Below are 12,358 nucleotides of genomic sequence, written 5' to 3' on the forward strand. Positions count from 1 at the left end.
TTCCTCTCCTCTAAGTGTTTCATAAATGATTCCTTGAGGACCTGCTCCATGATTTTTCCAGGGACTGAGGTGAGGCTGACTGGCCTTTAGTTCCCCGGATCCTCCTTCTTCCCTTTTTTAAAGATGGGCACTACATTAGCCTTTTTCCAGTCATCCGGGACCTCCCCCGATCGCCATGAGTTTTCAAAAATAATGGCTAATGGCTCTGCAATCTCATCCGCCAACTCCTTTAGCACCCTCGGATGCAGCGCATCCGGCCCCATGGACTTGTGCACGTCGTTTTTCTAAATAGTCCCGAACCATTTCTTTCTCCACAGAGGGCTGGTCACCTTCTCCCCATATTGTGCTGCCCAGTGCAGCAGTCTGGGAGCTGACCTTGTTTGTGAAGACAGAGGCAAAAAAAGCATTGAGTACATTAGCTTTTTCCACATCCTCAGTCACTAGGTTGCCTCCCTCATTTAGTAAGGGGCCCACACGTTCCTTGACTTTCTTCTTGTTGCTAACATACCTGAAGAAACCCTTCTTCTTACTCTTAACATCTCTTGCTAGCTGCAACTCCAAGTGTGATTTGGCCTTCCTGATTTCACTCCTGCATGCCTGAGCAATATTTTTATACTCCTCCCTGGTCATTTGTCCAATCTTCCACTTCTTGTAAGCTTCTTTTTTGCATTTAAGATCATCAAGGATTTCACTTCACTTACCAGGTTGATTTTTTTTTTTTAATCAAAGAAGCCTTATTTCATGATCGCTGAACTGTGTGTGTGGTGAAGCAAGGGTGTTGGATTTTTTTTGGGGTGGCTAACAGAGCATTCTTAAATAGCTGCCCATTATTAACATTTTTATGTTTAAATTTTCCTCCCACTCAGTTTTGTGTGGGAAGTTGGCTTTTTCAAAACACCAAATGTATATGTTGTTGGTTGGGGACTATATTCTGTCTGCACATAACTGGTGAAATTAGGTCATGACCGCTTGTACCCAGGCAATCGTCCCATTTTAGTTGAATGATCAATTCATCTATATCAGTCAGAACGAGGTTTACAACCTGAGTTGGTTGTAATATATGTTGGTACAGTGCCTGGGGCCCCATTGTGCTAAACTGGTTTGAGGCCTGTAGGTATGATGGCAATATATGTTAAAATAATAAAAAGAAAATAATAAAAACCTATTATTGTATATTATACATTATTAGGGTCAAAAAGGTGAGAGAGGTGAAAAGGGAGAGCAAGGGCCGCGAGGACCACCAGGACAGTCGGAACTAGAAGAAATGCAGACAGGGATTCAAGGACCCCCTGGGCCTCTAGGAAAACCTGGGCGAGATGGTGAACCTGTGAGTACTACATCTCTATTGAAGCCACACACATCATCTAGAGAGACCAATATTCATTTATCACACACAGGTGAAGGGCTGATTCTCTACTGCCATGCACCCTGTGTAGTCAAAGTGGGTGTTTAATCATACCACATCAAAATAGCAGTCTTCTGCACGTCAGTGGTTCTACAAGGTGCCTGGCCATGGCGATTCCGGACCAAAGGGTGTAAAACACAACTGCTGAGGTGTCAACCAAGCTCCTCAAGGATGGCACTTGCATTTTGAGAAATGTTGGATGGACAGGTTGTGTAGCTCCCAAGAAGCATGGTTTATGTATCCCCTGTAAGCTGCAGCTTATGGATAAACAGAGTGTTTTATACTTCACTCTCTCCTTGATCACAAATACATGCCCCCAATTAAATATGTATACAAAATAGTGCACCTGGTAACACAATACAGATCCCAATTCTGTTTTGATATTTTGTCACAGCATGAAATGCTGGCCATTAAGATGCAGTTGCTTGTTTTTATCCCTCTTCTTCTACTTTATACATGTTCTATGTACCTTTCTAAAATGGGTGTTTTCTTTTAGGGCATTCCTGGTAAAGATGGATTACCAGTAAGTACCTTTTTCATGCATATTTTAGTTCGTTGAAGAGAAAGAAACCTAGCATGTCTTTGCCAGACTGACACTCAGCTAAGTTTGAGCTTAAGCTATACAATGCTGTTTTGCAACCCTGTTCTCAATAGGCAGTTTGGTATCTGAACTGCTGCACTATGTTATAATGAAAAGCAAGAAGACTGTAATGTTTCAAAGGTGCATCACAAGCATTTGGGACCCCAGGATGACCATCCTTGACTGATCACAGGTCTGTTTCACATTGATTGATTTCAGAAGTCCTGGAGTCTTTCTTCTGTTTTGTGAATACTGTTTAAGGTTGGCAAATAGCTTGAACTAACTCCTTCACCATGACTTATGGCTGTCAAGCTGTGTTTGTAACCATTATGTAAACAAAGGGATGCATTGCAGCCTTCAGTTTCCCAGCTGCTTCTCCCTCCAGTCCCTTTCTTCTAGGCCTTAATAGGGCGTCGGCCTATAGGATCTTGTGTAGCTAGTGATGAAGGACTCACTTGCTGATTCACGCTGGCTGCCAGACGAGGTGGGCACTTTGTGCTCCAACCCAGGTTTATGCAAGAGCTCTCTCAAGGGAGAGGGAACTAGAAGGAAGACGAGGGGAGCCCTGCACAGACCAGCCCTTTGAGAAGCCAAGTTCTGGCAGGAAGTTTTGTTTGATGCTATTTAAGTTAGTATAAAGGAAACCCCAAGAAGAGGATATACTTGGACCCTTTTCAGTGTATGTACTGTGTTAAGAGCAAGGTGAGAACAACATGTGATTACACGCCCTAAACTACAGCACTCACCCAATTCCCAGCTGCTTCCCCATCTTCTACTCCTAACCTCAGCTGGTACAATCCTTCCTCCACAGCTCCCATCTGCCTTCTCCACCCCCATTCCTCTGTGTCCTCAATTCTATCACATTAACTGACCCACACCACCTACCTCACTCCCTGGCTCCATCCTGCCCACAGCTACCACCTACCCCTGATCACCATTTCTCCTTGGCCCATTTCCCATCTCCTCAATTGCCCTTTTGTTCCTCCCTCCCCTGACTCAAACCTGCCTCCCAGCTCCTGAAACCCACCCAACCCACTTCCACATTACATTGTCCCAGTGCATTTTTCATCCGCCGTTGTTTGGTGTGATCTTCTTCCATGCTCAGGTGTTCCCCAATGGCTTCTCACCTGTGTCATTCTGTCAACCTTCCTCCATGCTCCCAGGTCTCTGGCTTCTCTTCTAGCTGCCTCATTCCATCCACTCTCCCAGAGTCAAGTGTCCCCCCACTCTCTTCTCAGCTGCTATGACCCATGTGCCCTCTGCAATGCTCTAGTGTGACACATCTTCCAGCTACATTACCTATTTTGGTGACTTCCATTTTCCCACTCCCCACCCTGTTGCTATATTTTCCGTCCTCCCTCCCTCTCACAAGGAAGCATCTGGGTGGGGATATCATCTACCTCATGCACCCCTTTCCCCTTCCAGAAATCTCCTACACAAATGCTAAAAACTTTGTCTGTTCCTGCCCTCTGTATACACTCCTCAGGGCAGGGTCACATTTTTATAATAGTCAATACAAATAATCCAGTGGTGAGGGGGTTAATTATTCAGCCCAACAGGCAAACAAATGCTTCATCTAGCTGCAAATCTCTGTTCATACTCCACGCTCAAAGAAATCTAGTTATTATTGCACAAGGTCAATTCATATTTAGGAGAAATTATTTATCATTAGAAAAGCTGTACCAGCCAAAGAAGCTGTCCTTTTTAGCTTTGCACTATTCTTTCTTGCTCTTTGCATTTTAATTTTAAGCAGAACACATTTTTTTAAACAAAAGCCGTGACAAAATGTTCTGTGGAAAATGCTTCAATTATATAAAGTAATTTGGAATTTTATTTCTGCGGGAGCAACACTTTAAATTAACCTCTGCATGTTTGGATATCTTTTTCTTTTATAATTCTCTGTGGTATAAAGAATCATATTTCCTCCTTTAGCAATCTTGTTGCAGCTTTACTTATGTTCGGAAACCATTTTGTCTGTGTGCAATTAGGCCCCTATCCTGCTAATACTTTCACACACGCTCAACTATGCTACTGTGAGCAATCCCATTGCAAATAGTACATTAATTTCAGTAATGCAGGAAAGCACATGTGCAAGTGTTAGCAGGGTTGGGGCCTTAATGCGTAAAAAGCATTTTGCCATAACCAATTAATCAGCAGAGAAATCAATATTAACCACCAAAGAAAAAAATGAAATCCTGTGGGTACATTTGAGTCTTACTGCATCTAGTTCATGGATCTTTACAGTTAGTGCAGTGCTATCATGGTTAGACTCTGACAGTGGATACGATTAACACACACCATTGTCCATATTTCCTTGGAGAAAAAGTTCACAAATGAACATAAATCTGAGCTTCATTTTCCTCTGGATTTCATTCCAGAATCTTAGGTTAGCTGGCTAATTCATTGCCCTTGATAGCCTTATCCTGCACCACTTAAAATCAATGGGAACTTTGTTATAGACTTCAGTGAGCAAAGGCTCAAGCCTTATATAGAACACAGCATATGCATATTGTATTGGGGGGAAATACACCATGGGATAAGCGGGTTATTTGGGGTTTGGGAGTTGAGATTTATTAGAACCCTGAGGGTTAAAAGGAAACTTGAGGCCTAATATTGCAAGATAATTTCTGTGAGACGCTTAGCACCCCATTGAATTCAATGGGAATTGAGGGTGCTCAGCATCTTGCAGGATGGGGCTCTAATGATTCCAGTAGGAGATGAGTGGAGTCAGCACCTCATGTTGAGGCATGCTGCACGATGTGTGGCACCTCGATTAGCAGCTTACAGCAGTATATTACGTAAGTATTTCCACAGGAAAATATCCGACTGCCCTCTTCCCTACTGCCCATTACCTTGGTGTGAAATTGAAACTGGTGACCTTCCAATGTACATTTTGGAAATGAATAATTTGGGTCAGGTGAAGACAAAATGTCAGCCTGGAATCTGCCTACTATTATCACATTGAGGAAATGCAGAACAAATAGAGAGCTATTCCAAAAGTTCAGGTAATCCTCTACTGTCTTACAAAAGGTCTGCTAATATATTAATCAGTCACAGATACCTGGGAAAAATCAGGTGAGAACTTTGCACACTTTAGCTTCCTTACAAATAGACTATAGCAACTTTCCTATGGGCACTTTTTGGTTTTCTAAATATCCATCATTTATAGGAATTATATTTTAATGGAAAGAAAATATTGAATAAAAATGTCTTTTTAGGGTGAAAGAGGTCTTCAGGGATTGCCAGGGTTGAAGGGAGAGGATGGCCTTAAAGGAGAAAAGGTACGTGTCCTATCAGTGTCTAAGAACCAATTGGGTTAGCTACCATTCATCTTTTGCTTTGTATTAATTTGGTATGTTCTGAAAGGAAATAAAATACAGAAAGCATAAGAAGAATTTATGTACCCTTCTCCCCCACCACGCATCTATTCAAAGACCAGTCACAATAAAGCCCTAAGGATTTTGCCAGAAGATGTATAAATATAGCTTATATAAACAGTTAAGCTTTCACAGGAATATTTTAGAGTTGGAGAAGATAAATGTGTAACTCTTAATAAAAGAAATGAGACTCAGTTGGAAAAATTGCACTATTATGTGTGCAAGGCCCTTCCTTTTCAGTTTTTAGTGATTTCTACCAAAAAAAAATCCTGTTTTGTTACTATTTTCACCTGAATTTTGGAATACTCAAGTACATGAAAATACTGATTATATTAAGAAAATTCAGTGCATTACGTTAGGCAGAAATGTTTATGTTCATACTTTAGTCCAAGTGTAAATGTGAGGTTGTCAAATAAGTTAATGTAGTAGAAGATATACACACACACACGTATGTATTTGTACTGTTAATATACAATTCATGAAGTAAACCATGGCATTAAACTGCTTTTACTTTCAATACTCTTACTTTTTTCTTTGTTGCTTTTTCTCTCTCTCCTCCGATCCTCCAATATTAACCCCAATATTTACCCAGAAGTTAATATTTTTTGTGCCGATTTTCACCCACTTAAAATTTTTCATAATAAACACCAATACATTTCTGAGAAATATTAAACAGAAAATGAAGGGCCTTGTATGTGTGACTGTGACTATGCTCTGCCAGATAAACTATGTAGGAGATTAGAGTACAGTCCTATTTTAGCCTTGCAGAGTAGCCAAAATCAGTGTTCACATTTTGAGGTGACTACTCCTGTCTCTGCTGAGCTGAGGGTAGCTAGTGCAGGTGAATTAATTGCTGCATTCCGCTTGAAAAATTCAGCCAGCAATTTAGACAAGTGGACAAAAGAATCATTTAATGTTAACTGGTCAATGTTTCATTAGCAAAGTGTGAAGCTGAATGCAGGTTAAGTTGAACAAGTGGAACTTTATTAAACCCTGTGCATTGCTCTGTCCACATGGCTGTGTTACTTCCAGTCTAACTCCCCACTTTCCCTGTTTTCCTGGTGTCCTTCAATAGGGTGACCAGGTGTCCGGTTTGGACCGGAACATCCAGTCAAAAAGGGACCCTGGGGGCTCTGGTCAGCATTGCCGACCGGGCCGTTAAAAATCCGGTCAGCGGTGCTGCGGAGCTAAGGCAGGCTAGTTCCTATCTGTCCTGGTACTGCGCCGCGCCGCGGAAGCAGCCAGCAGGTCCGGCTCCTAGGCAGGGGGGCCATGGGACACTGCGCACTGCCCCTGCCCCGAGCATTGGCTCCACACTCCCATTGGCCAGGAACTGTGTCCAATGGGAGCTGCGGAGGCAGTGCCTGCGGGCAAGAGCAGCTCGCAGAGCTGCGCCTCCGCCTAGGAGCTGGACCTGCTGGCCGCTTCCAGGGTGCAGTGCTGAGTCAGGGCAGGCAGGAAGTCTGTCTTTGCCCCCCCGCCCCAATCCCTGATGTGAAATACATTCAGACTCAACTCAAGTGGAGTCCAGAGCACTTAGAAAGATGAAATTCACCTCTGACAATGCAGAGCAGGGTGTAGGGCTCCTGGTACTCCCTCCTGACTCCTCTGGCCGTTTTTCCAGTCTGTGAGCTAGAATTGCAGCCCTTTGGGTCAGGGATGCAGGAGTCACTGGATCTGTGTGAATGCAGATCTCTTAGCCTACTCCCAGACCACCTACGCCTGCTGGAGCAGAGACCTTTTCTGCTTCAGGCTTTTGTTTCCCCCTGTTATTGCTGGAAGCTGACAAAATACCTACAGGCAAATTATCACTTGGCGGTTAACTCTAACTCTGTTGGCAAAAGCCATTACTGACAAATACTTTAACACTCCCATGTGCTGAATCTGCTGCTGAGCAATCACAGGTCAGCAGAAGGCAATGGGATGAATCTGCTGAATGGCAAATCTGCAGCTCTTCTTTCTCTCCTACTCTGGCTGGGCAGAGGCTAGCAGCAGAAAGGGCAAGTCTCCAGACTGTTGGGAGGATGGCTGGGGAGGAGCTGGTAGCCGGGTGTCCTGCAGAAGTGTGGTATTTGGAGGCTCTGGGTGAAATACTCTTTGGGTCCCACTAGGTGCTAGAGCCAACAGGGCCTTGCAGCTGATGCACCTTCAGCACATGCCCCTGAGTCATGGTGCACCTACCATGCTAAGAAGCACTGAACCAGAACAAAGGTGGATGACCTCAGTGGCCCCACAAGGTGGTGATGATTCATCGCTCCCTCCTCACCCCCGCCTGTTGCACAAAGCCCAAATAAATGGTCTTTGAGCAAGGATGTACATGGAATTAGGGGTGAACAGAATTCCCCTTGCAACCTCCAACAACAACTCTGCAATCCCTCTGCTACCCCATATCAGTTTCTGGGCTGGAATAGTGGCCGTGACCCTGACCCATCTCCTGTGCAGTGATTTGTGACTATTGGATTCATGTAATTCTGGACACAATGGGCCATCCCTATTGGCTGAAGCAGCGCTAGCGCAGGGCCCAGCTGCACCACATGCAAAGATCCCTGCATGGCCACTCTGCAGGAGCTCTTGTGGTTCTTCTGCGCTGGGGAACGTCTGTAGCCCCTCTGCTGATGGGTGAATTTCACCTGTTTATGACGGTCGTTTACATTCTGTATCAGAAAATCTCAAGTCTGTATATCCTTCTCAGCTTGGAAAGCTGATTCATGAGTTTCCAGCAAACTAGCTTTAATCACACACATTCCATCTTCAGTTCTTTCCGTGATACCCAATACAAATATTCAGATGTAGATACTCACCCTGAAGCCAGTCATCCTGTTTTTAGTTAGAATGATACAAATACAGTAGTAGATTGTTTTAAGATCAAACAACACACATGGCTGTTTACAGTCAGGGCTGGCTCCAGGCACCAGCCGACCAAGCACGTGCTTGGGGCGGCACCTTAGAAGGGCCGGCCAATGTTGGGGTGGCGTGGGGCACTCGAGGTTTTGTTGTTGTTGTTGTTGTTCGGTGGGGCGGCACTCGAGGGGTTTTTGTGGTTTTTTTTTGTTTCGGCTGGGCAGCGTGGGGGGTGTTTCGGCAGCGTGGCACTGGGGGGGGCGCGGGAGTTTGGGCGGCCCTGCACGGCGTTCGGGGGAGGGAGCGGGGGTTTCGGCGGCGTGGCACGGCGCTCGTGGGGGGCGGGGGGTTGGGCGGCCCGATGCTGCGGGGGTTGGGCGGCCCAGCATGGCGCTCGGGGGTGGGGGGCGGCCCAGCGCGGCGCTCAGGGTGGGGTTTGGGTGGTGTGGCGCAGCGCTGGCGGGGGGTGTTATGGCGGGGCGGCACTCTTCTTTTTTGCCTGGGGCGGCAAAAGAGTTAGAGCCGGCCCTGTTTACAGTATGCGCGAAGTGAGAGTAATGCGCAACTAAAAGCAAACAAATCCAGCACTGCAACTGCATTAGTTGGGACTGCTGCTGAATAGCCCTTGTGGCTTTTGGCCATAAGAGCAGAACAGGAGAGGTAGTGGTCTGAAAGAAAAGGACACCTTCATCTATTCCTGACTAATGCTACAGCCTGAGTTAAAATACTTTTCTGCCTTTGTTTCCCATCCATTGCATAGGGATAACACTTACACACAATACCTCACAGAAGTGTTAGCTGATGTTCATAAGGCAGTGTTTTACAAGTGCTAAAGATACTCAGAACATGCTGAAAAGCATCCAGGAGCCCTAAGACCCTTTTCTGGAGAATTGCTCCTTGAAAAAAAATATTTTTTTTCAAATGTTGGCAGCTATGTACAGCCTCCAGCATAAGCAGTTAGTCACCGTGCCTGCAGCAAAAGGCTGGAAGAATAGAAGGAGATTAGGAGTACTTGTGGCAGGAGATTGTTCCCACTCCTTTTTATATACGAGTCAGTTTTAAGTTTAAAAGTTGCTCCAGAAAACCATCTCACTAACCCTTCCCTGTCCAAATTGATATGATTAACAGATTCCTTTCCACGGTATGTTTACGGGATAGGAATGACCTAAATATTGTTTTCCTGGTTTACACAAAATTTACTAAGACTATCTGTAGCCTAGGAAGGTGGTCAGCATCTCTTAGCTTCTGAGTATGCTTTTAAGGGTGAGTACATGCTACAGGATCTATCAGCAAGTCTCTGGCTGCAATTATTGCAGAATGGGAAACCAGGAATTGCTGCATCTTAGAGCAGGTTGGAGAACTGACTGCCCTGCTGGTGGGTTATCAATTGATGTTTTGTGGCCTTTGGGCAGTGCATAGATAAAGCTGTGAGAGGCACTTCAGAAATGCTTACAAATAGTAGGCTCCTCTATATAACTATGATCCAGATTTGAGAATTTGTGGGGGAGGGAAGTTGCCCACCCCTAATTGTTGCAACAGGGTAAAAACTGCACAAAACCAAATACAAAAATTGGCTAGTGGTAATGCTGTAACCTCTGTTTAAAAAGAGCATACAACATCAGAGCAAATAAACAGGAGCTGTAAGAGTGTGTGGCTGCAAACAATGAGAATAGCTCAAAACTAATTAAATACTGGCACTATGGATATGAATATGTTAAAAAGAAATGAAAGGTATATGGGAAAGAAGATTTGAAGAGTATCCCTATAGAAATCTCTTGGCAAAACTGTGTAGAGCAAAGAAACAAATGAATACATGCATTTAGTGACTGGTCAAAAACAACCAACTTTTTTGCTTTGTTGTGACTGTGATGCAGTTGAAATTCTCTGATTCCTAACATATGATTCTCCTAATTAATAAAAACATAGCTAAGTTCACAATAGAAATAGGAGCAGAGGGAGATGCAATTCCAGATGACAATTCAGAATAATTAAAGAAAAGAACAGAACAGGAGGGCTTGGCTGTTTGGGATTATGGGGCATCCAGCTGCTGCGTCAGCTTCTTGAAGAAAATTGCTGACAGTAGGAGCATTTTTCCTACTTCTGCTGCAAAATATGGAGGCAGATCACATCCTGCCGCCCCACAGAGTCACAATGGGTGGGCAGTGGCCCATATTATATAGCCACCCCCCAAAAAATCTCAGAGAAGTGGATGCATACCCTCACTAGTTCACAAAAGGCAGTGTGGCCTAGTAGACAGAGCACTGGATTTTGGGACTAAGATGACCTGGGTATCTATTCCCAGGTTGGCTGCTGGTCATCCTTGGAAAGTTACTTTTCCCACTCTGAGCCTACATTTTCCAATCTGTCAAATGGGGGGATAACTTTCTTTGTAAAGCACTTTGAGATCTACTGATGAAAAGGCTGGATAAGAGCTAGGTTTTATTCAGGGCCATCCTTAGGCATACGCAGCATATGCAGCTGCATAGGGCCCCCGAAAATTTGGGGCACCCCTGCGTCTTAGTGTCCAACCTTCTGCCTCTTCCTATCCCTGTTCTGACCCTTCCTACAGGCTCCTACAGCTAGCTGCTGCAGCCCAGTGAGTCTTCCTCTCCAGGGGGATCAAGTCACTTAAAAGTGAAAAAGCCTTCCAGCCCTATTAGCACAACATTGAAACTGTATCAAACTGTCTGTACTGGGCTATCTTGATTATCACTTCAAAAGTTTTTTTTTCCTCTTACTTAATTGGCCTCTCAGAGTTGGTAAGACAACTCCCACCTGTTCATGCTCTCTGTATGTGTGTATATATATCTCCTCAACATATGTTTCACTCTATATGCATCCGAAGAAGTGGGTTGTAGCCCACGAAAGCTTATGCTCTAATAAATTTGTTAGGCCTGGTCTACACTACGACTTTAATTCGGATTTATCAGCTTTAATTCGAATTAACCCTGTAACCGTCCACACAACGACGCTATTTAATTCGATGTAAAGGGCCCTTTAAATCGATTTCTGTACTCCACCCCAACGAGCGGAGTAGCGCCAAAATCGATTTTAGCAATTCGAATTAGGGTTAGTGTGGCCGCAATTCGATGGTATTGGCCTCCGGGAGCTATCCCACAGTGCATCATTGTGACCGCTCTGGACAGCAATCTGTAGTGTAGACATACCCTTAGTCTCTAAGGTGCCACAAGTACTCCTGTTTTTTTTGAGGATACAGACTAACACGGCTGCTACCCTGAAACCTGTTAAAGAACCATTTAAGTGGTAATGAAGCCATTTTAAAAGGCATTTGCCAACCCCCAGGTATATACTGTCAGTTTCTGAATTTACTGACAAAAGCAGTTGTGCATTACTGTAATATTTACTCAGAATGTGTTAGTCTACAGGACCTTAGTTTAAAATTTGCTTTAAAAATATTTCATTAGTGTATTGCTGAAGATTAGAAAATCACATCTCTAAAAAATCCTTGCATAGATTTTTAGATGCACAATCTGAGTATTCATCTTTAGCCTTAAATGCTTGGATCTTCAGACACATAGTTTTTTAAATAAATCCTTCAAACGACCACCCTTATCTAAAATACACATTTTAATTTTAATTACTATAGTACAAAAAACTTGCTTCCAAAGTCTTCCTGTCCTTTCTGTCCATTCTTTTGTCCCTTCACCCCCTGTTGAAGAGAGCCCTTAAAGGGAGAACACCCCTTTCCTGCCAGATAGCTGGACAAACGAGTTTCCCTTTCTTCTGACTATTTGATGAACTAGTTTTAAGAGAACCCTCTAGCAAAACCAGTACCTTAGTAAGATACAAAATCCTTTGTTATGCCTAAAATCTTTGGAAACATATGTTTTAAAGTTGGTGAAATTTCATAAACATGTCTATTGTTATGGAGATCATCACACAAAATAAATTAATGTTCCCTTTTTCTAAAAGCAATGAACATTGTTATGAACACACTAAACCTCTGTGATTGATTAATTTAAAATAATACCTTTGTTTCAGTGCATTAAATATGTAGTAATCTGGAATGATTATTTTATGTAGGTTTAAGAGTACATTTAAAATATAAAATCAGCTTAGAAATACTGATTAAGAAAATGTAAAACAGAGAAGAGCTGCATCATGTATTCCATAATATTTAATGTTGTATTTAGC

At 43.5% G+C, this 12,358-nt stretch overlaps 1 protein-coding gene across 18 annotated transcripts in view; it reads left to right on the forward strand.

Moving 5' to 3' along the window:
- The window catches only part of COL15A1 (collagen type XV alpha 1 chain), a 290,708-nt gene that overhangs the window by 152,412 nt on the left and 125,938 nt on the right, over window positions 1–12,358 (forward strand). For 17 of the 18 annotated variants that reach the window (XR_010598479.1, XM_065584078.1, XM_065584076.1 and 14 more), the window contains 3 exons: window positions 1,190–1,327; window positions 1,902–1,928; window positions 5,204–5,266. Coding sequence is in view for 17 of the 18 variants with exons in the window: in XM_065584078.1 (XP_065440150.1) it covers window positions 1,190–1,327; window positions 1,902–1,928; window positions 5,204–5,266 (228 nt within the window). In the remaining variant the exon portion in view is untranslated. The remainder of the gene's footprint in view (window positions 1–1,189; window positions 1,328–1,901; window positions 1,929–5,203; window positions 5,267–12,358) is intronic. The other variant, XM_065584070.1, reaches the window with a different exon arrangement.

This window comes from Chrysemys picta, chromosome 2, assembly GCF_011386835.1.
Source record: "Chrysemys picta bellii isolate R12L10 chromosome 2, ASM1138683v2, whole genome shotgun sequence".
In the NCBI taxonomy this organism is placed as follows: Eukaryota; Metazoa; Chordata; order Testudines; family Emydidae; genus Chrysemys; species Chrysemys picta.